The 25,553-nt window shown below is 42.2% G+C and overlaps 1 protein-coding gene across 6 annotated transcripts in view; it reads right to left on the reverse strand.

Moving 5' to 3' along the window:
* The window catches only part of ATP8A2 (ATPase phospholipid transporting 8A2), a 955,662-nt gene that overhangs the window by 699,668 nt on the left and 230,441 nt on the right, over positions 1-25,553 (reverse strand). For 5 of the 6 annotated variants that reach the window (XM_056561782.1, XM_056561783.1, XM_056561784.1 and 2 more), the window contains exons 4-9: positions 20,368-20,466; positions 16,316-16,361; positions 14,009-14,049; positions 12,434-12,507; positions 9,505-9,574; positions 2,439-2,566 (exon numbers count right to left, since the gene is read on the reverse strand). In XM_056561782.1, the coding sequence (XP_056417757.1) occupies positions 2,439-2,566; positions 9,505-9,574; positions 12,434-12,507; positions 14,009-14,049; positions 16,316-16,361; positions 20,368-20,466 (458 nt within the window). Of the gene's footprint in view, positions 1-2,438; positions 2,567-9,504; positions 9,575-12,433; positions 12,508-14,008; positions 14,050-16,315; positions 16,362-20,367; positions 20,467-25,553 lie in introns of those variants that run through there. The other variant, XM_056561787.1, reaches the window with a different exon arrangement.

Here is a 25,553-nt window from a genome sequence, read left to right on the forward strand (position 1 = left end):
CTGCTTTGCCTGGAGTCTTACTTTAACCCGATAACGACCAAGGACGAGTATAGACGTCCAGGTTGGCGGGCGTTCCCGCACCTGGACGTCTATACTCGTCCATTCTTCTCGTGGGTGCTGCCCAGTGCACCCACGAGATCGCGGCACGGACTCGGCTGTATCACACAGCCGGGACCCTGCTGCACTGCCAGGACCGAAGTAAACTTCGGTCCCGGCAGTTTTAACCCTTACAGCCGCGGTCGGAAGTGACCGCGGGCTGTAAGTGTTATGACAGAGGGAGGGAGCTCCCTCTGTCTCCTCTGCAGCACCCCGCATCGCGATCGCGGGGTGCTGTGTGTGTCCGCGGCTGGCCGGGACCTGCCGCACTGCCGGGAGTGAAGTTCACTTCACTCCCGACAGTTTAACCCCTACAGCCGCGGTCAGAAGTGACCGCGCGCTGTAAGGAGTTCTGACAGAGGGAGGGGGCTCCCTCTGTCTCTCCTGCAGCACCCCGCATCGCGATCGCGGGGTGCTGCTGCATACCTGGGCTGCCGGGGGTCCTACAAAGACCCCCAGGTCTGCCCTGGGTATTGCCTGCCAGTGAAATATGCTGCCTGCTAGTGAAAACTGGCAGGCAGCATATAACTACAATGCTTTGGAATACTAAGTATTCCAAAGCATTAAAAAGTGTAAAAATAAATAAATAAATAAAATAAAAGTGTAAAAATAAATAAAAATGTAATAAAAGTGTAAAAAAAAAAATATATTAAATATACATTTATTAAATGAATCTAATAAAAAAAAAAAGCATAATGTGTAGGATCGCATTGGCGGACATCCGCAGCATGTAATATGCTGCGGATGTCCGCCACGTGATCCTACACATTATGCAGCAGTCACGGTAATGAGCTCGCTGCTGCGGCTGGGTAGCTTTGTGCGTCCACTCATAGCGGCGGATTTTCCGCCAGCAGTCATGAGCGGACACACTGAGCTACCCAGCCGCAGCAGTGATGGATATATTCGCCATGAGCGGGTGCTTATTCCCACAACATGGCGGATATATCCATCAGGAGCCTTAACTGTCACAGACAGACGCGTTATACTGCCAGCCGACCAAGGACCAATCAGAGAGGTCCCTGGTGCAGCCAATAACTTGTAGGGGTGCGGTATATAAATGGGGTCACTTGTGGGGGTGGGGGTACTGTTCTGCCCTGAAAGCCAAATGGCGCTCCTCTCCTTCTGAGTCCTACCACGCGGCCAAGGAACCATATATGGCCAAAGTGGGGGTATTTCCGAACATGGGACAAGCAGCTAAATAAAATATAGGGTGCATTTCTTTCAATATCAGAAGTGATGTACAAAAAATATGCCCCCCAAATGATGCATTTGTGAAAAATTGCAATTTTCGAATTTTTAACACTGACTGTGTAATAATTCCTGCCAAAAAACTATGGTGTTAAAATACTCATTGTACCCCCTAGCGAATACCTTGAGGGGTCTAGTTTTTAAAATGGGGTCATTTGGGGGGTGTTCCTATGTTCTACTACCTTTTAATTTCTGCAAACCTTGCATAGCACATAAAAAATTTTTTCAAAATTTCAAGTTAAATTGTTAGGGTTCTAACTAATTTAAAATGTTAATTAAAAACTAAAAAATGACGTCAAAATAAAGTAGACATCTGAAAGTATAAGTTTCATGAACTATTTGGTCACTAAGTATAAATATATGCAACCAATTAGTGTTAAAATAGCAAAAAATAGTAATTTTTTGTAAAAATTTCATGATTTTTTGCATTGTAAAAAAAAAACTACAAATGATATCGGCTTACTTTTACTATGTACATGAAGGACAACTTGTGACAAAAAAACAATGTCAGAATTATCGTGATTGGCAAAACGTTACCAGAGTTATTCTCTAATAAAGACAGACATCCCCGATTTGAAAAAACAGGCCTGGTCTTTCAGGGGCGTACAGGTTTATTTGCATTGGTCCTTAAGGGGTTAAAGGAGATATCCAGCAAACAAGTAGCTGATCACGGGGAGTCTGATCGTTGGGACCCCACAAGATCACCAGGACGGGACCCAGCGCTCAGTGTGAAGCGCATGCTGCCGGCAGCACACAGATACATTTCTATGGAAGTGCCGGAAAGATCCGAGTACAACACTTGGCGCTCTCATAGAAATGAACGAAGGGCGTGCCGTCTACCAGTAGACGGCACCCGCTCCTCTATGTGAGAGCCGGGATGTGAGAGCCATCCTGTGGATAGGGGATAAGTTTAGTTTTGCCAGAGTTATCCTTTAAGTTTTTTGCTGTGTGAACATTTGAAGGAAGCAAGTATGTAAATACTTCAAAGGTGACCTTTCTGAAATCCAAATATCTTAAGTAAGAGGGCATTTGGTTACCTTGACTCCTCATCTTAATGTTGCTAAATTCTGTTGATGTCAACGTCCATAACAAACCTGCTGCTGTCCAGCCGTAGGTTCCCAGTAAAATCGTACAAATGGCGATTAGGACCTTCACACTCAATCCTTCCAGCCATTTTAACCAAGTCCTCAGTAGACTGTAGATTTGAGGTTGCTGGCAAACCCTGCAGCCAAAGAGAAAACATTGGAAAAACAGCTGATATGACAAACACATTACCGCTAACATACTGTATAACTTAATATCCTGTGGAGGACACTTGATGATTGAAGACATATAGTGGTGCTTATAAGTTTCGTTAACCCTTTAGAATTTTCAGTATTTCTGCAAAAATATTATTTAAACCTACATCAGTCCTAAAAATAGATAAGAAAAAGTTAAACTAATGAGTCATAAATATTATACTTGTTAATTAATGTATCGAGGAAAATGATTCAATATCACATATGTGAGCGTGGCAAAAATATTTTAAACCTTTTTGTTCAGTATCTGGTATGATCCCGTTATGCAGCAATACCTGCATCTAAGTGCTTTAGGTAGCATTTGATTAGTCCTGCACATTGGCTTGGAGGAATTTTAGCCGATTATTCCATAAAAAAAACAGCTTCAACTGGTAGATGGGTTTCTTTCCATGTACTGTTTGGTTCAGGTCTTTCCAGACCTGTGAAATGCCTTTTTTTTTTTCATTCCTGAAATACCCCTTTAAACTTTATTCTTCTTTAAATGAGCACTGACAGATTCAAAAACTTTTTATATGTTGTACATCTTGGCAAAACATTAACCTTTCTAATATACTTTTATATTATTTTTTGTAGACATCATGGCTTATAAAAAAAAGACCACTGGTGGTCCCCATAGCATCCAGAACATAATCCTGTCCGGCTGCAGCATCATCTATGTCCACAGGCATGGACAATGTCCAAGTAAATGAGGGTGGGACTAGCACTCCTCTGTGCTTAATCCTGTCCTATCAGACTGCAACATGAAAACAGAAAGAAGGGGATTACAAAGCCGCCTGTAGTGATTAGATGAATAGATTTTCCTGTGTTTGGCGTTTTTTTCTTGCGTTTTTTTTCTAGCGTGATTTGCCTTTAAGTGGAAATTGCATTTTTGGCCCCTTTGCCATTTTTTCAAAACATTTTTAATAAAGTGTGTGTGTGTTTCACTTTTTTTTCTCTATTTTAAATTATGTAGGTAGCACTACTACTCCCAGCATGGAGTAGTAGTACCTGTACTAATAGACATATCTTTTATATTATTTTTTAATATAGCAGAGATGCGGCTCTATACAGCGCTCGCATCTCTGCTCTGTACTCCGGCCAGTGATGTGAATAGAACATCACTCATTCATATTTTCCGCCCAGAGTGGGGATTGGCCGGATGGTTGAAGCCAATCACCGCTCTCAGCGGGAAATATGAATGAGTGATGTTCTATTCATATCACTGGCCGACCGGAGCATAGTGCAGAGATACGAGCGATGTAGAGAGCCGCTCCACATCTCTGCAATAGATAGGACGATCGCATCGGGTGTCAGGAGTGACACCCCCTATGATCTTTCCTTAACTGCAGGTACTACTGCTCCCAACATGGAGAACACTCTGCTCAATGATAGGAGCTGTAGTACCTGCAATTATAGACAGATTGCAGTGAGTGTAACTTCTGACACTTGTTGCGATCTGTTTATTAATGCAGGTACTACAGTTCCTATCATTGAGCAGAGTGTGCTCTATGTTGGGAGCAGTAGTACCTGCAGTTAAGGAACGATCACAGGGGGTGTCATAGATTGATAGATCCCTGTCTTAAAATAAAACAAGTCGCCCATTCACACCCAATTTTATTTCACTGAAAACACATCCTGATTTTAACTTCAAATGATCTGCTTATCCAAAAGGTTCACATACTTTTGCCATTCACTGATTTGTGATATTGGATCATTTCCCTCAATAAATGAATGACTAAATGAGTCTAATATTTTTGACTCATTTGATTTGGTATTCTTTTTCTACTATAAAGGGGTACTCCGCTGCTCAGCATCTGGAACAAACTGCTCCGAACGCTGGAGCCGGTGCCGGGAGTTTGTGACGTCATGGTCCCGCCCCCTCATGACATCATGCCCGCCCCCTCAATGCAAGTTTATAAGAGGGGGTGTGATGTCACGAGCTCCTGGTGCCGGCTCCAGCGTTCGGAACAGTTTGTTCCAAATGCTGAGCAGCATAGTGCCCCTTTAGGACTGATGGGTTATTTTGTTTGGAGAAAAGACACCCTTGGGGCGATCTTTCCTTTTTATACCTAGGCCAATAACCATGACTCGTCTAGAGGAAAGAAGGATCCACCATCATCACAGACACAGATTCTTTACTGTAAACGCAGTGAGACTATAGGACTCTCTGCCACATGATGTTGTGATGTTTGATTCAATAAACAAGTTCAAGGGGGGCCTGGATGTTTTTCGTATAAAATATAACATTAGAGATTATGGATACTAGATTTATGGGGATATAATCTTGATCCAGGGATGTATTCTAATGCCATATTGGAGTCGGGAAGGAATTTTTCCTTTGTCATTGAGCAATTGGCATCAGCCTCATGGGTGTTTTTGCCTTCCTCTGGATCAACACAGTAGGGTTATAGGTTGGACTTATTTTAAACCTTACAAACTATGAAACTATGATACTACAGGGTGGGCCATTTATATGGATACACCTTAATAAAATGGGAATGGTTGGTGATATTAACTTCCTGTTTGTGGCACATTAGTATATGTGAGGGGGAAAACTTTTGAAGATGGGTGGTGACCATGGCGGCCATATTGAAGTCGGACATTTTGAATTCAACTTTTGTTTTTTCAATAGGAAGAGGGTCATGTGACACATCAAACTTATTGGGAATTTCACAAGAAAAACAATTATGTGGTTTTAACGTAACTTTATTCTTTCATGAGTTATTTACAAGTTTCTGACCACTTATAAAATGTGTTCAATGTGCTGCCCATTGTGTTGGATTGTCAATGCAACCCTCTTCTCCCACTCTTCACACACTGATAGCAACACCGCAGGAGAAATGCTAGCACAGGCTTTCAGTATCCGTATACACTGCTATATACTACTATATACACCGCAGGAGAAATGCTAGCACAGTCTTCCAGTATCCGTAGTTTCAGGTGCTGCACATTTCGTATCTTCACAGCATAGACAATTGCCTTCAGATGACCCCAAAGATAAAAGTCTAAGGGGGTCAGATCAGGAGACCTTGTGGGGCCATTAAACTGGCCCACAACAACCAATCCACGTTCCAGGAAACTGCTCATCTAGGAATGCTCGGACCTGACACCCATAATGTGGTGGTCACCATCTTGCTGGAAAAACTCAGGGAATGTGCCAGCTTCAGTGCATAAAGAGGGAAACACATCAATTTCGCATATCCAGTTGAATGGTCCCCAAGGTCTCCCGATCTGACCCCCTTAGACTTTTATATTTGGGGTCATCTGAAGGCAATTGTCTATGCTGTGAAGATACGAGATGTGCAGCACCTGAAACTACGGATACTGGAAGCCTGTGCTAGCATTTCTCCTGCGGTGTATATAGTAGTATATAGCAGTGTATATGGATACTGGAAGCCAGTGCTAGCATTTCTCCTGCGGTGTTGCTATCAGTGTGTGAAGAGTGGGAGAAGAGGGTTGCATTGACAATCCAACACAATGGGCAGCACATTGAACACATTTTATAAGTGGTCAGAAACTTGTAAATAACTCATGAAAGAATAAAGTTACTTTAAAACCAATCACATCATTGTTTTTCTTGTGAAATTCACAATAAGTTTGATGTGTCACATGACCCGCTTCCTATTGAAAAAACAAAAGGTGGATTCAAAATGTCCGACTTCAAAATGGCCACCATGGTCACCACCCATCTTGAAAAGTTTCCCCCCTCACATATACTAATGCGCCACAAACAGGAAGTTAATATCACCAACCATTCCCATTTTATTAAGGTGTATCCAAATAAATGGCCCACCCTGTATGACTTCCAGTTGTCACCTTGGGTCATGAGACCTACAATCAGGCTGGGACACAGACACAAACATCCCCCCATATTATATTTGCGTAAAAACCGGCCATACTTGTGGGTAATGGAAACAGCCTTATAAATAGCTTTACAGTCCTGTGGAGCACCAGCAATAAATATCTAGTAATTGATGTTAATTCTTCCCTCACCGCTATCTTCAGTGGAGAACAGTAAATAACAATCCTTATGGGGATTAGGTTACTTTTCATGGGTTCACTCCGGCACATTTCTATATGACGCCTACCGGCAACATTACTGGAGCGGAGGAAGGGCCCCAACCCATTGTGGATAATTTATTGTGTTATTACCAGGATGTATGAGATATTACTATAATGTTCTTGTAAACTGTGGAGCTATCTGCTCTGAATCACACAGACAAACAAGCACCCTCACCGCCTGTGAAATCATATATTCCCAGAAGGTTCGGGGTAAATGTATATCTCTTTTATTGTTTGCTACAATCCAGAAAAACAACCCAAGGTAATTTATGTGGCTGGATTTCTTTCTATTGATTGCAGCCATCTGCCTTCAGATGAAAGAAAAAACTTACTTGTATTTTGGGGATTTTCTGTCTGCAATATTATCTTTTGACATTTTTCATATTTTGTTTAGTGTCATGGATTATTAAAGGGGTATTCCGGCTTTATACATCTTATCCCTTATCCAAAGGATTGGGGATAAGATGTATGATCACAGGGGTCCCGCCGCTGGGGACCCCCGCGATCTCGGTGCAGCCCCTGACATTCTGTGTCGGGCGCTGCCATCGAGATGGGGACTTGATGTCACGGCCACGCCCCCCTAGTTACGTCACACCATGTCCTCTCCATTCATGTCTATGGGAGGGGGCGTGACGGCTGTCACGCCCCCTCCCATAGGCATGAATGGAGAGGGTGTGGATTGACATCACTAAGGGACATGGCTGCGATGTCACGTCCCCCATCTTGGAGGCAGCGCCCGACACAGAATGACGGGAGCTGCACCGAGATATATATATATATATATATATATATATATATATATATCTTTTTTTTTTACTAGAATTATGATACAATTATTATAATTAGTAGTAGTAGTAGTATTATTATACAATTATACAATTATTATTTTTATTATTCTAGCATTAAAAATATCAGAAAATCCACTTAAAATGTACCTGTCACCAAACTAAACTTTAAATTTATTGTTCCTTATGTAATTCTGTAGTATACAGCAGCTGATAAGCACTGAAAGGATTAAGATTTTTCAATAGAAGTCATTTAAAATCTGTTTTTATTTCTGGAGCTAGTTTATTTATAAAAAAAATTGTTTTCCACTGGAGTACCTCTTTCAAATTCTTAACCTTTTTATGTTTTTAATGTGAGTGAAAAAACAGCCACTAGGTGGCTCTGTTCTGTTCCCTGCCGCAAGTGAAACAGATAGTTTGGTCTCCTCCAGGCCTGGCAGAAGACCAAACTCAGGAAGTGCGTGCGGGGCATGGCGAGGCACAGCTATCACAGGCTTCAGTGACGTCGTGCCTGCTGGGGAACGCCCACTTTCTCCTGCCGGGAGCTCACACATATGAGCAAGGGGAAAGGTACGATACACAGCTTTTTAAAGCTTGGAATTTTTTTTAGGAGCAGGAGAGGTGTTAGGATTAGTTAGGGAATATAATCTGAGTTAGTTTAGGAAATATGGTTTGATGACAGGTACTCTTTAATTCTGAATGCACCAATATTCTGTACTGATCGTTTTTGAGATGTATCTATTATAACAGTGGTCTGAAACTGTGGGAGTTGAAGTTTTGCAACATCTGGAGGCCACAGTTTAAGACCACTGTTCTACAATATGGGCCATACTGCTATTTTGTTATACTGAACATTTTTGGATGTGGAATAAGAATAGGAGGATTTACTGCAGTTTTCATAAAGGTTGTAGCAAAATATAGAGTTATTGCTTGCAGTTCATGACAGCTAGTACATAGCCGTCACGCTTCTTCCCATAGACATTAATGGAGGGGGCGTGGTGGCCGGCATCGCCAGTCATCGGGCACGAAGCAGAGTTTGCTCTGTGCACCAAATGACAGGGATGCCGCAGCGGAGATCAGGGGGTCCCCAGCAGCGGGACTCCCTCGATCTTACATCTTATCCCCTATCCTTTGGATAGGGGATAAGATGTTTACAGCGGAGTACCCCTTTAAGGTGAAGATGTAGAAGTGCTGAAAATGTTCTAGAAGCAAAAGCATAAAAAATCACTGGTTGCATACAGGCACAGGTTCAGTGTCGAAAGATCAGGCCCATGAGGGTCAGATAGGTACACAACCGTTAGGCAGAGACAGTGGGAATGTAGAGAGAGAACGCGGCACGCCAGGTGGACACGCTGCATGACACAGGATGCCAATTGCCTGTGCTAAAGCTAGAATTCAGCAGCCTAAATTACTGACAGCCTCTGGCTGTCCTGGCATGCTGGGAGTTGTAGTTTTGCAACACTTGGAGGCACCTTAAGGGTGCGTTCACACTGAGTAATTCAAGAGGAATTTACTCGAATAATTCCTCTTGAATTCTCCGCTTCAAACTAATTCACATCTTCTCTGCCCATTGACTTTAATGTTTTTTCCGATGTCCTGTTCACACTGCAGAAATTCTGCTAGCGGAATTCCGACACTGAATTCCGTTCCGCTTGAAGAAAGAACATGTTCATTCTTCAAGCGGAATCCGCTAGCAGAAATCAATAGAAGTCAATGCTAAAAAAAATTCTGATCGACATCATTTTTGCGCGGAAATGGTTGAAAAACCCTTCACTTCTTTCTCCCCCATTTCCGCGCGCAATTCCTAGTAAATTCTGCGTGAAAAGAAAATTATTTTTTCGCCACGTAAATTTTTCAGCGTGAATTCCTCTTGATTTGCTCAGTGTGAACGCACCCTAACAGGAAAACACTGCTCTACTGTAGCAATGAGATAACTTCAAGGGGGTGGGGGGGGGGGGGGGGGGGGGAACAGCTACAACATCACCACCCCATAGAGCTCCGAAATTTGGTCTGAATAAACAATAACAAGGCTCTACCTGGCGTATCTTTAAGTTGGTTTCACCATCAAGATTGGATGTTTCTATGTAGCACATGGCCTGTGGCTCACTGTGAAAGCAACAAAGAAGGTACAAAGGTTAAGAAACACATTTTACATTAAAGTCCTGCAGCCACTAGAGCCAGTCAGAGTAATAAAATATTTGCATTTCCTAAGAAAATCTCCCGCTAATAATAGTGGATGGTAATAGGGAGGTTAATAACGCCATTCACATTAGCTATCACTGCTTAATCTTCCTTCTATAATTAGCGGTCACAGTGTTAATGGGAAGCAATACTCTCTGGCTGCACAACATTGATGAGATTTTGGGGGATTCTGCTATAATGAATCAGGCTATTTTGTACATTTAGTTTTACACTTTTGCTATTATCAATCAATTTTGCTATTATTATGTAGCAAAAATGTTACAGGGCTTGTACAGAATATAGATCTCAATTTTGTGCACAGGGGGAGGGACTTGCTGGCCCAATTTACATATCTATTGTCTGTGACTCCACATCCTAGTAAAGTGGAGTCACAAACAATGAATATGTAAATTGATCCGGCCAAGTCCCGCCCGCAGCGCACAATTCACTGAATTCAGCAGAGGATCTACTAGAGGGCATATGTCAGGACCTACTGGAGATATTCAAGTAAGTGACCCCTCGTTGGACTCCTGTTAACCCGTACTATAAACCAGTGTATTGGGTCTAGTGTGGGTGAACAGGCTGACAGTTTTCCTTTAAGAGGTAAGGATGCATAAAGATAAATAAGGCATACTCACCTGTCTGACTGCCCACCAGCTTACTGGTGACATCTTGACAAGCACGAAATACCTACTCGGCCAATCACTGGTTTCGGCGGGTTACCGCTGCCACCAGTGATTGGCTAAGTGGCCATTTCCTGTGTACTGAGAGGTCACCCAAAAGCAGTAAATAGCAAGAATATGGGCACCGTCAGAACGGCAGCAGCAGGGGATCAGACAGATGAGTATCCATTATTTGCACCCTGACCCTTATTACAAAATGTTTCCATCCCTGGAGACCTCCTTTAAAGACAATCCTTAAAGGGGTACTCCACTGCTCCAGCGTTCGGAACATTTTGTTCAGAACGCTAGGTGCGGGCTATGGGGGTCGTGACATCACGCCCACGTCCCATCGCGACGTCACGCCATGCCCCCTCAATGCAAGTCTATGGGAGGGGGCATGTCAGCTGCCACACCCCCTTCCATAGACTTGCATTGAGGGGGCGTGGCATCGCAGCCCACACCCAGCGTTTGGAACAAAATGTTCTGAACGCTGGGGCAGTGGAGTACCCCTTTAAACTAACACATACAATATGACAAGTGACTTCACTTCTTAGAGAGCACAGGAAATACATAGGCAATAGAGAATGCACCACATTACTCCAAAACATGCAGAATGTCTCCACTGAACTGAAGATTTTTTTTGCACTTATTTACAGTACTTTACTTTACTTATTTACTAGTATTACTTTTAAACACAAGAGGTGGGAAAATAATATATATTCTTAGCTTGCCATGCACCGACCCCCTACTCCATATTCCTATTCCTAATTGCATGTACATTAGATACAGGGTAAATGTTGGTTTGGCCATCATGAATTTAATCTGTATGGACAGTTTACAGGGGTTTTAAGCAATGTAAAGGCTTTATAAAAGACATTGGCATTCGTTTATTGTGCACGGTCGGGCCATTTAATAGTGTCCTAAGAAACTGTGTTTTCCTGATTAAAAACAGTAGTTCTGTATGGTTGGAAAAAAATATGATTTTAACCAGTCCTGATGAGACGCCATAGCAAAATTTGCAATGTAGCCCCACTTTGTAATGACCACCATCAGCAACAAGTAAGTTAAAAACTTAAAAAACATTTGATAGATTTAATATTTGTCACAGTACAGAGATAAGCACACAAAGATGTCACACTACAGGGATGATGCACACGGTGATGTCAAAGGACAGGGATAATACACACAGTGATGTCATAGTACAGGGATAATACACAGTGATGTCATAGTACAGGGATAATACACAGTGATGTCATAGTACAGGGATAATACACAGTGGCCCTCATTTACTTAGAAAATCGGGTTGTAAGTCTATCTTGCTTTCTTACCCGACTGCTTTTTTCCCCTGGTATTTATTATTATGTCGCATCCTGTTTGTCTCACGTGGGTTTTGTTGGTTTTGGTTTCCAACTCCTCTGAGCTGTCGGGAAAAAATCCACAACAATTCAACAAATTCAGGTTGGAAACCTTTATAAATACGTGGGAAAGCTCAGAAATGTCGGGTTACGTCCCTTTTTTGAGTTTGGGAGAATCCACATCGGGTCCGTCGGGAAAAAATGTCGCATTGTGTCGCAGACTGGCGCACGATGTCTGCGACATGGCGCAGACAAAGATGCGCCAAAAAAAAACGACAAAACAAGTCGGGTTTAGAATAGTAAATGAGGGCCAGTGATGTTATAGTACAGTGATGATGCACACAGTGATGTCATAGTACAGGGATGATGCACACAATATGTAATGCTACAAGGTTACAGTTCAGTGATTAACACAGTTAGGGGACAATGTGCATTGTGATAATGCATATAATAATGACATATATTGGACAAGATGATGTCCAAGCGCATGCATAATACACACAGGGATAAGATTAGGCAGCACCTAAGGTATGTGTGTATGTATATACACACACATATTATATATATATATATATATATATATATATATATATATATATATATATATACACACACACACATGGATTTTCATGAACCTTTTATGTTTACAAGTAATATGGAAATTATTTCAAATATAAATGCAAATACACATAGACAATGCAAGAAAACATTACATCAACTCAGTGGAGACGAAAGAAAAAGAGACACCCAACCACATAGCATCTGACCTTGAAGATAAAATGATCATATCGGCTGGAATATGCTGCCCATTGGTCACCTTCACAATGTCTCCCACTGCCACCTGTCAGTCAAGGGGCAGCCAAGCAGCAGACAGGAGAGAAAGAAAGTACACATTGTGTGCCTTAATCATCACTCACACCATTAGTCCTTGCAAGGAGCAAAAGCAAAGTATAATAACACACAGTGCAGGAAAAGACAAAATGCTGATGGTTAGTTCATGGCATACGTGTAAATATACATCATGCAATATCCAATAAGAGTATTTGGTCTCCAATTCTGTCCTGGTTCATTTCTTAATATATACTGATAGCAGGGAAAGTTCTGTTCTTAGCTTTGGGGCTAACTGTATACCATACATACAATTAACTAAATAATAGAACAGTATGCAGTAAGCTCTTTAGCTCCCCCAAGTGGTAACTGCGAACAGACAGAGTTTTATCATTTAGCTCTATGTCTATACAGGGCATTTGGAGCTCTGTATCATAAAATGAAGCTCTGACTACTTATATGAAGAACTGAATTTTGGACTTTCATTTAGGGGTGGATATTCACTACAAATTAGATCAAATCTGTGGATAACATGGCAACTAACATATTTCTCATTTCTTGAAGGATAGTGTTCAGCAGCCAAGGGGTCTGAGAAAGTAATTGCCTATGTTGGCCTCAGTTTCTCATTGCTTGGTATTGGTTACTATTACATTGTACACATCTGTTATTGTGATAGTGAATAACATGCAAATTCCATAATATACTCCTCAGTTTACAGTTTTTATGCCTTGAGAATCAACAGCAAAAGTAAAAATATCCTCACTCCACTGAGAACTAAACTGAGAACTAAACATTACGGGGTTGTCTTATATAAGACAACCCTTCTATAAGGCAGGTGCCCTGCTGACTGCTATGATACTTGACCAGTCTGGTAGACCAGAGGCTGTTTATGCACAGAAGCTCTCCATTCTGAAAGAGGGAGGTCCCAAACAGTGGACATGCCTAAATGACATAATCTGCCCTACCAGGGCATATACACAAATGTCTTCATAAAACAACCCCTTTAAAAAATGTTGCACTTCCATTCAAGAATGGACCAAGATTATAGCTTTGTTGGCAAACGTATGGCTTTGTTATCCTACATGCACTCACCCTAACTCTATTGTGGTCCATACAGAAGCTTATAGAGCAAGTGGATCATGCATAGGATGCGTGGGAGCACAGTAAGGCTTCTCAACTTACACACCAATGTTTTACGTAGAACTGTTTTCAAAAATATTTCATACTTAGTAACATTCACCACAATCAATAAATGTTTATCTCATTGACCACCTTTACCCTCCAGCAATGTGTCTCTATATAGATGACATTCATTCTATAAGAGCTGTTCTTAGCTTTACTATTGACTTGTTTAGAGGAGATAAGTCACAATCCCTTCCCCCGGAACAGTGAGATATGCAGATAGGCCTGACACATATAAAGACTTAACAATTACAGCTTCTTTGTATAAGTGTCATCCCTTAAAAAAAGAATTATCTCCTGTGTCAAAACGTGGATGGAATAAAAGTCTGTACCTCTCTCCATATCATGTTCTGCCATGTGCCGCCTCGTAAAACTGCAAGAAAAGCAAACATGTAAAATGTCAGATTAAATCTAAGATAATGTTTATTACCATATTTGTAATTACTTCTAAACACATATATTACAGTAAACCCAGGTCCTACAATCACTGTACTCAATCCAACAGGCTTTTATGACAATTTATACTTGAGGAGAAACATTACGCCTTCAGCCTTTCACTAGACAGCACTCTACTTTGTACTGACAAAGGGCAGTATCCCCGAAACCGCTGTCTGTAGATGGGTATTCTTTCCTTTTGGAAGGATTTCTTGCGGTGTCCCAGTGTGGAATACACCTGTCTTCTGGAGCTGTCAGGTGTATGTCACCCATCGTGTCTGCTCCGGGCCCACTACTCAGGTTTAAAGGAAAACCTCTGCTGTGGACCTGTACCTCACCACATGAGGACAAATTGAAGAAAATTCAGTTGCAGCACTAAATTGTTCCAGAGCTACAGTACCCTTCACAGAATACCACCAACTAGATCCATTCCATTGAGAATCAAGTCTGCAGTGGGCAAATGAACCAAGAGAACCATTAGCAAAGAAGAGGATTGCAGGAGATAGAAAGCGTCGGGCAACTCCAGTCCATAAATCTATAGTTTTCACCTGGCAGTAAGCCCTAAATTCCAGATACCTACTTTTTGCAAGTTCATGAGTAAAATTCAGTAGTTTCCGTAACCCTGCATCTGTGGTTGTTATCACCCCAGTACTTGGTCCAGGAAGCTACTGCCCCTTGAAGCGTAGAGGTCAACGGTACACTGTCGTCACAAACTGTCAGTTGTTATGGCCACACCATACACATATATTCCAAGTCAGTTTCTAAGAGTCTGAGTTGGTGTCAAACACTGACTTTAAGAGACAGCTACCTGGAAAAGGCAAAATGGCCACAACTTTGCAGGCACCACTGGCAAATTTTTGGTGTGTTTTAGAAGTATGTTATAATGCAGAATAGTAGGAATTTAGCAGTCAAAACTTAAAATTCTATACAAATCTAGCACAATATCCTTTATTACAGCAAAACAGAAATTTCATTGCTACTATGCATTTTTTGCATGCCTAGTTTCTTTTTTGTCCAGTTATTTAAATGGATTCTGCAATTGGGGTCCCAAATAGAGCCTCTGACACAGATGTGAACCTAGCCTTAGATTGGTTTGTATAGTGTTTATTGTTTTTGTCTATTGTAGTGATTGCCTGTCAGCTGTTAGGGTACATAGCCTATATGTATGATTACTGCTTATTATAGTGACTGCTTGTTATTTTTCTAGGGCATACAGCCCAGACTTGTTGTAGCCAATATGGCTTCTACCTTATGGTCTCATATAGAGCCTCATATGGAGTCTTATTGACAGGCACATGCACTTTATGTATGATGCATATTACTTGGCACATGCTGTGACCCTATTGTTTACATAGTACCCTTTTCTGCATCATATATGAATTGCATGCACTTCTGCACTTTAATGTAATATATTTCTATTGTATTTATCATTATTAGGTCTGGTGTGTCTCCAAAATAAATCACCTATACAGGATTATCGTCTGTTACCTTTTCATGGTGTTCCCCCACCGCCTGTTTTTAATTCTGTCCAATGTGTGTATGATTTTTAGGGGTGGGGGGGGGTCTGCTGTTCATGTATTATATACCTAATAAAATTGAGTAATGATTCTCCTATATTTTGTGTCTGTACATTGTTTTCTATTGAGGGGTACTATGTAGGTTGTTTATTGAGGTGTTGTCACCCCTCATGATTTGTTCTTGGATATATTTGAATTAACATTGGTGGTCTGAACTTATGTAGGTTTTCTTAGATTGAACCTAGCCTTAGATATCTGTAGACAGAGATGTCTGGAAGGGCAGATGTGTCTGGAAAGAATGGGGTTGTCTGCAAGATAAGGAGGTTTCTAGGTAAAATGGAGGTGTCAGAAGATGGAGGTGTCTGGCAAGGATGATATGGATCTGGAAGGAGTAGATGTGTCAGAAAGCAATAGAGGTGCCAGGAAAGAACAATGGGGTCTGAGAGGGACAGAGGTGTCTGGCAGCAGCTTATCCCCCTGCCCTCATTGAGAACACATTCAGCTGATTGTGCATGTGTATGAGGGGGTCAGGAGGAATAGCAGAGAGAAGCTCAGCTGACATCTAACTAAGAGATAGATAGATAGATATATATATATATATATATATATATATATATATATATATACTGCTTATATACACACACACACACAGAACTCTATACATATTGTTCATGGGGACTGACTTACCAATTGTTTTCTTTTTATTAACAGTATTGTCCGCCTTGTGTCGTTTCTGTACATAGAAAATACATCAGAGGAAAAACATGTTATATAACATAAAACAATCATAGGAGATTACTAGTGATTCTCTACACCTAGCACCACCGGAAATCTCACCAGCTGCGCAAAATATGTTGTCTATATAATCTTAGCAGAGATCCCCTGCACTTTACATGTCAGGTCTACTCACATAACACACGTGGCGTTAATGAATAATGATGCAGCGTAAGGCTTTTATTATTCATGTTCTTTCATGATCAATGACATGGAAGTGTGAAATCCGGCTTCCTCCCGGTCTTTGCAGTTTTGGACAATACAGTTTCATTTTAACAATTTTCAAATTACACTTTTTGGTTACTTTTTAGCTTACATGTCTAAAATAGAATTTGCATTTGTTTTGACATTGGTCAAATCCTCTTCTCAGCCAAAAATCTGCACAAAACATTGTATTTATAACATAGAATAGAGAGAAAAGGGAGTCGGCACCGCTACCCCGTGTGAAGCCCCTAGCGCTTAGCACAGCGCACATGTGAACTAATGCACGAAAACCAAGCAGTAACTTAGTAGCCGGTTAACACTGTTTCCCTCGGGTTCCAGGTCCCTTGAAAGCTAGTCTTCATCTAATGCATACACATAGAACAGAAGGACGTCACTCACCGGGAAGCAGTGCAGAATTTTCTTTATTATCTTCGGTGCATAAAGTCGGGTGCATACGGACAGGTTCAGGGACGCAGCTTGTCAGTTATACACTGGGTTACAGCTGTTGCGCGTGCATTCACCACGCTACATCAGACCCCCTAAAAGGACCTGACCCTGACCTGAAGGACTATTTCTTCTAAATTTTCCAAGACTGAGGGGATAGTGATTTTCCAGGGCCCCTTTGCTGTCTGTGCCTTTGGGTCTCTCTGGTTAATCATGCCTCTGTTGGGAGCCAACCTACAATGTTTTTAAAGTCTCCTTGGGGGATCTACCACCTCAGGAACTGCTCAACAGAACATCCACACTCTACTATATGCCTCCACAAGATTAGAAAAATATACCTGTTATGTTACAATACTTTTGAGTCCCGGTGTCTTAGTTTCTACTGCAAACGTAACACCAAGGGCCTTCCACATACCACCAGCCCCTCTACTTTACAATCTGTTGTGATGACTTTGAACATTGGGATCCAATACAGAGCACTAAAGACTTTATGGCAGGGGTCTAAAACTGGTGGCCCTCCAGATGTTGCAAAAAGTTATTTTCAGTCTGACCACAATGCTCTCTGCTGATGTTAGAAACTGACCAGAGCAGAAGCAAATCCCCATAGCAAACCTCTCCCAGACATAGGTGTCAGAAGAGAGCACTGTGGTCAGACTGGAAAGAACTACACAACAGCTGATAAGTACTGGAAGGATTAAGATTTTTAAATAGAAGTCATTTACAAATTTGTTTAACTTTCTGGCACCAGTTGATTTAAAAAACATTTTTTTCCCCACGAGAGTAACCCTTTAACTAAGACATATGAGAAGATTATTTTATTGCTTAATATGCTTCAAAGAATCTAAAAAAAAATTGTAAAGCCAACTTTATTGTGTATACATGAGCCAGCAGTCCTGATTTTGGTGGGATAATCCTGGTGCAAAAAGCTATTCAGGGCATTTAAAGGCACTTTGATATTCCCAATTCCGAATGTCTTCCCAAATGTCCCAATTTTGTTTTTTTAAATACTGAAATGTATGCAGAACATTGTTTTTCAAGAAAAGGGTTCAGATAAAAGTATCAAAACTTTTCCCAGCATTATATATACAGGAAAGGCTCCAGCTTTGGAAACAGAGCTGTCTATGGTACAGGTGGTTATTCTGAATGGGAACATCATGTTTTGTAAGGTCTATGCCGGATTGTGAAATACAATCATCTGGCACGGGAGAAGAAGAACACTGAATGTGCTACAATTAGCAGCTCAGTGACTGACAGCGGTAAAATGATATACAAATTAATCCTTTTAAGTGCTGCTTTCCTCCGAGACAGATGAGAGCAGCACCGGCGGAGATCAGAAATGCCTCTGGCAAATCATAAATCTCATTATCACAACACTTTACCTGGTATTACTGCACAAATCCGCTAATCCTTTCCAAAACAACAACACTCCCAGGTGCCAGGGTGCCCCATTTAACCACAATTACTGACTGTGAAAATTACAAATAAACTGAGAAATGTACTGCTAGAGGCTGCGCTGATATGTAACTGGAAATTGTGGTTATTAATAATACAATGATGGTTTATTCATTTATCATTGAAGGTTACTGTACCTTATGAAAGGGATTGTCTCATCATAGGGAGCCCCACTTGGCTCCTGAGACCAGTGATTCCCAACCAGGGTGCTTCCAGCTATTGCAAAACTACAACTCCCAGCATGCCCGGACCGCCTATGGCTGAAGGCAGACTGGTTGGAAAATACTGCCCTAGACCGTTGGTCAGTCAAGCACTTACAGCAAAAACTAGTACTATTAATTAATAGGAGAGATAACTGCGCTTGGTAACAGCCCTATACAATACTATAAGGCTAGGTTCACACTACTAAAAGTGCGCCCAGTGCTGACTGCATCAGTCCCCACAGACAGAATGTCTTTGGCGCGGATTTTCCCTAAAGAATGAGCAAGCTCTCTATTTTGGCAGTGGAATTTCATCGGCAAGATATCCACTGCTAAATTCTGTAGCGTGCACTGTGCCCCTGAACTTCCGATTGAGATTCCAAATGAAAATTCCATAGTGTGAACCGAGCCTAAAGGTGCCCATATATCTTAGTCTAAAGTAGCCAAACAAATCTGACAACTTCAGCAGGTTCAGATAACTGTTTGAAGGGGTACTCTCCCCTAGACATCTTATCCCCTATCCAAAGGACAGGGGATAAGATGTCTGATTGCGGGGGTCCCACAGCTAGGTACCCCCACGATCGGTCCTGCAGCCCCCTGTGTCATCCACTTCACAGAGCGAACTTCACTCCGTGCCTGATAACAGGCGATATAGGGGCCGGAGTATCTTGATGTCATGGCCCTGCCCCCTTGTTACATCAGGCCCGCCCCCTCAATGCAAGTCTATGGGAGGGGGTATTGGGCTGCCACGCCCACTCGCATAGACTTGTATGGAGGGTGTGGGGCGTGGCGTCACGAGGGGGCGTGGCCCTGATACTCCAGCCCCTATATTGCCCAGAACCCCTTCTGCCTACTTGCATTTCTGCCTAAATAGCAGAACCACAACTGGTCGATATACACAGTATAGCAAACAGGAGCAAAACAAGAGCAAGTGCTGAGAGACAAACAAACACGAGCAAAGAATGGCAGGCTGGCTGGAGATTTCTATGCACCTGAGGAGGGTGTGGACGCAGAGAGAAGTTGTGATAGGACCAGCCGTTGCCACAGCTATGCATGATGCTTTAGCCAAACAATAGAAACGTTAACCCTTAGAGCAAAACCTGGTCAAGTCATTACACCCATATTGGGCTGGGTTTACACATGGTATTTGGTTAAAACTTTTAGCCTAAACCAGCAGGGGAACTGTCCTCCTAAACAAAGATTTTAAACTGGGTGGCTAAGGACCACCCATTCGTACAACCAGTGGTGGTCCCAGTAACCAGACCCTGCAGGACCATATATTTATAACTTATACTGTGCGCCAACCTCTTTAAAGGGGTACTCCACTGGCCAGCATTCAAAACAAAATGTTCTGAATGCTGCGTTCACGGTGCAGGTCTACCACGCCCCTCAAGACATCATGATCACGCCCCCTCAATGCAAGTCAATGGGAGGGGGCGTGACGGCCGTCACGCCCCCTCCCATAAACTTGCATTGAGGGGGCATGGCGGTGACGTCACGAGGGGGCGTGGCCGACCCCCGCAGCACAAAAACAGCGTTCGGAATATTTAGTTATGAATGCTGGCCAATGGAGTACCCCTTTAAAGGCACTGGTGCACAGTAGAAACAATACTGAATAAAAATAAATAAAAACACAATACAATCTGCAGTATGGATACAACTTACATAGTCCTCTATGATTTCTTTGATGCCAGCTACAGTCAGGATGAAGATTAAGGGCACCAGAGTGGTGTATCTTCCTGTTGGAGAAACATCAGGGATTTGCTGCAAAAAAAAAAAAAAAAAGAATAGACATTAACAATATTCCCATTAATATTAATTGGTTGGCCCCTACTACAGATCAATGATCATGATTTATGCTTATCATGCAACAATATTTATGTTTCATTGACAGATTATATACATATATATCATGTTTTCTTTAACTTTCTTTATTACTTTTGAAGGAATCACTGGCAACAGAAAAATGAGGACAAAAAGAAATCCTGCCCCCCAAAAATTATATAAAAAAATATTTAATAAACAATAATAATAATAATAATAATATATATATATATATATATATATATATATATTCTAAGCTGCTTGTGCTTCTGCTTACAGTTTCCAGGTATGAACTCATTAACCCAACAGCTATTGTTGCCATCCTGGTTACCATGAGGTGATTTACGCGAACGACGCCAGAAAAAAAGGGTTGTACATGATGAGGTATGGGTATTCCTACTGTATATAAATTCCCACAAACATTTTTTTCAATAAAGTTGTTTCCCTTACACAAGGCCCGGGGGACACAAAACTAAAAAAAAAACAGAGTTTTTGGGAAACAACTATAAACTTTACTTTCTTCCTGAGGCAGATCAATACAAGGCAAATACTTTGGAATGTTACAGGAATTTTGTAAAGTCCTTTCAAATACAAATTTGGTTTAAGGAAAAAGGAGTATTCAGCCACTAGTCACTGTCATTTGTTGCTAATGGCTGGACAACCTCCTTAAGGGTACCTTCAGCCGGCTGTATTTCTTTTCAAACTCGCAGCGTATTTCCCGCTGAGAGTTTGAAAAGGGGCGGGGTCTCCGTGGGCTATCTATAGCAAATCTTCAGCAGCAGAATCTCAAGACACATCCTGACACCTCATTGAAATGAATGGGATACAACGTGGATCCACAAATCCTCGATGTGAATATACTCTTAGGGACTAAAAGGGGTACTCCGCCGCTAAACATCTTATTCCCTATCCAAAGGATCACGGGGGTCTGGCTGCCCAGTCATCCAGTGCACGTAGCAAACCACAGCCGTCACTCCCCCTCCATTCATATCTATGTACTAGCCGTCACACCCCTTCCCTTAGACATGACGTGACATCACGAACACGGAAGCTCCACCCTTGATTTTCAGAACGCTGCGGTGCTGGCCTGGAGATCGCATGGGGTCCCAGTAACGGGACCCCGGCGATCAGACATCTTATCCGCTATTCTTTGGATAGGGGATAAGATGTCTAGGGGCAGAGTACCCCTTTAATGTTGATTCCCAGTGACTAGGACTTTTTTTTCCATAAAACCTATTTCTAGCAGTATTCAGAGTTGTCTCAGTAAAATTGCTGTCAATTGCAAATTTTATGCGATTAGAAGTTGCTGCAGAATTAAGGAGCACTTGTCAATACACAAATAAACAATTCACAATCCATCATTAGGCAGCTGTAGAAGCGAACTAGATGTAGTGCAGCCAGAAATGTTCTATATAATCTGTACATTTTTAGTCTTTAACTCCCATCTGCATTATTTCTATAAAAGTAGATGTTTTCTGAGTGTGTTAAGTGGGCTCTTCTGGGTGTAGAGCTGGATTGGAGTGCTTACCATGTCCTCTGAACAATAAGGCCCTGTTCACATCACATGAATGCTCTTAACGGAGCATATAGAGGTGAATATAGAAAACAAAATTAAACTTATTCCATTGATATTACAGGACAAGAATAGTCTAAAAGAGTTTACTTTTGACTAGGTTTAACTTCCTTTTGGAGGACAGAAATGCACTGTCTGCCTTTCGCTATTTTGTCCTCCAAAGAAACTGTACATGCAACGTTTTATATTCAATTCTTGTTTTTACGTTTAAAAAAAAGATCCATCAAAATCTTCACCTTATGAAGTTATTTAAAGTATTGTTCAGTAGCGATAAGGTGATTTTTTTTTACATGTACAAGTTTTCGCACATTCTGCATTTACCTTTTAGTGTATTTGCTTCCATTTGTGCAGTTTTTTTTTTTTTACACTGGAATATCTTAGTTTAAATTATTACACAGGAATAATTACTTGTTAGTATTAGACAAAGATAACCAAAGTAACTATAAAATGCTGTTTTAAATGAAGATTTATTTTATAAAAGAAAAAAGCTGTTTAGCCCTACCTGGCCTTACAGTGCATTTAGAAAGATTTCAAACCATTTCACTTTTTCACATTTTGTTATGTTGTGGCCTTGTGCTAAAATACAATGCTATGGCTATGGCACTTGGTATTTAGTTCTTGCTCCTCCTATTTCTCTTGATCACCAATCAGAAGTCTCTACACCTTGACTGGAGTCACCTGTGGTAAATTCAGATGATTGGACAGGATTTGGGAAGACACAGCCCTGTCTATATAAGGTCTCACAGCTAACGAGATGTGGTGACTGGGTTGTTGCAGTAGGTAGCAGGGTCTTGTGGTATAAACCCTGGGGGCAAGATGTTGTTAACCCCTTAGTGTTCGTGACGCCAGGATGTGGTTATTCCGGTATGGTAACCGCCGTCAACCAACCCAAAAACGGTTTGTAATAAAGGAATGTCCACAGCAAGGATTCTGAATAAACTGGAACTTTTACTTGAAATGCTTAGCAAACAGTCTTTACAATTATGCAATTCCTTCAGAGGCAACCGGGACACAGGATACCTCGCAGGCTTGCTTATTTAGGCAGGCCACTGTGCTACTAATATATTCCTTAGCTGAGTAGTAGTCACTGGATTTGTAGAGAGAATTGTAACGTTTAAGAAGTGGTTGCATTTCTTTAGGCTTTGCCCTAGATGAGATGAATTTGCAGTATACAGGACTTTATGCTTTCTTTAGGTCCAGGTCTCAAGAGGGCTAACTGAGAGACTACAACCCCTTATATACTAGGGCTGGACTAAAGCCCATTGGTTGCTAAAGCCTGGGTTCCCTGTGCCCTTGGAACTCTGGGTATATCATATGACAATAGGTCACATGACCAAGGAAGGTCCTATACATTTTTTACAAACTGTACAACTTTATACACAAGAACAATATGTACACAATATAGATATACAGTGCATTCAGATAAGACAGTGACGGGTGAGCAAGGGGTGAGCCCTGCAGGAGAGCCCTATGGACTCAAAGGACTCTTCCTGAGGGGACTTAGGGAGGGTACAGGACTAGGTCCTGTACCAGGACACCACAAATGCATACCAGAGCAAAATCCAAGCCATGAAGTGGAAATAACTGCCTGTATAGCTCAGAGACAGGATTATGGAGAGGCACAAATTAAGAAAAGGGGACAAAAAATTTCAGAACTAAAAGTTTCCAAGAGCACAGTGGCCTCCATAATTGACCTTGCTTTTGAACAACTGTGTGAATGTCCTTGAGTGGCCCAGCCAGAGCCATGACTTAAAGGAGATTTACAGCGAAAATGAACTTATCCCCTATCCACACAGATAAGGGATAAGTAGCTGATCAAGGGGCGTCCGACCACTGGGGCCCCCTGCGATCACCGTGACGGGACCTGACGCTCCGCAAATCACAGAATTTTTCATTACATCAACACGTGCTCCTCACTGGGTCCAGTCCCAGTGATCGTGCAGGGGCCCCAGCAGTCGGACCCCCACCATCAGCTACTTATCCCCTATCCTGTGGATGGGGGATAAGTAAATTTTCACTGGATTACTCCTTTAAATGGGCACTGTCAGATCAAAAACTTTTTAGATGTTGTTACTGATGAAAATTAAAGACATTTTGTAATATGCTTTTGTAATATGCTTATTTAAATGGGCACTCTCATGAAAACTAATTTTTGCTATTGAACTCCTTATGGTAAATAAAAAAAATTCTAATGTACTTTGTTTAAAATGAAGTTTTCAATGTTTTATTTGTGTTTCAAAAAGCTGCCACTAGGTGTCTCCCTAATTGTCCAGAGCACATTTGCCCATATCTCTTGCACAGACTTTGGACTCCAATCATAGCTCATCTCACATTGAAACTCTTTTTTATTAGAAAAATACAAAACTTATCCAATACAAAAACACAAAACAAGCTTAACCTCTTAAGGACCAATGACGTTGTGGAACGTCATGGCACCCTGGGCTTTAAGGACCAATGACGTTCCACAACGTCATGGCATTTTCCGGTCTCTGCCGCTCGCCGGGCAGAGATCGGAACTGGATGCCTGCTGAAATCCTTCAGCAGGCATCCAGGGCAAACGCCGAGGGGGGCCATGTAGGCCCCCCATGTCGGCGATCGCCGCAAATCGCAAGGGAAATCGCCCTTGCGATCTGCGGCGATACCGGGCTGATCGGGTCTCTGGGACCCGACCGCCCGGTAATTTCGCATGATCCCGGCTGTCACACACAGCCAGGACCATGCTGGAGCCTAGGAGCGAGGTGGCAAGCCTGCCACCTCCTCCGATCCCCTGCGATCTGTCGGTTAGTTAACCGACCAATCGCAGGAGGGGGGGCGGTTACTTCCTCCCGTCCTGCCCGGCCCCTTGAAGTCCGGAGAGGACGGGAGGAAGACCGGAGGACGCGGCGGGGGACGGGGGAGTGCTGGGGACCGGCCCCGGTACTTACCTCGTCCCTGAAGACCCGGATCCAGACGATGAAGATGGCGGCGGCGGAGACAGGTGAGTAGATCTTCAGCCGCGGTCGGGCCCTTTACAGCAATGCACGTCGCCGTAAAGCGACATGCATTGCTGTAAAGGGACCCTGTAAACTACAACTCCCAGCATGCCCAGACAGCCCTTGGCGTCTGGGCATGCTGGGAGTTGCAGTTTTGCGACATCTGGAGGTCCACAGTTTGGAGACCACTGTGCCCTTCCAGATGTTGCAAAACTACACATCCTCAGCATGCCCTTACTGTCCAGGCATGCTGGGAGTTGTAGTGCTGTAACATCTGGCCCTTCAGATGTTGCAGAACTACAACTCCCAGCATGCCTGGACAGTTTTGGCATACTGCGAGTTGTAGTTTTGCAACATCTGGAAGGGCACAGATTGGGAACCACTGTATTAGTGGTCTGCAAACTGTAGTCCTCCAGATGTTGCAAAACTACAACTCCAAGCATGCTGGGAGTTGTAGTTCGGCAACATCTAGCTCTAAAGAT

This window comes from Hyla sarda, chromosome 2, assembly GCF_029499605.1.
Source record: "Hyla sarda isolate aHylSar1 chromosome 2, aHylSar1.hap1, whole genome shotgun sequence".
Taxonomy (NCBI): domain Eukaryota; kingdom Metazoa; phylum Chordata; class Amphibia; order Anura; family Hylidae; genus Hyla; species Hyla sarda.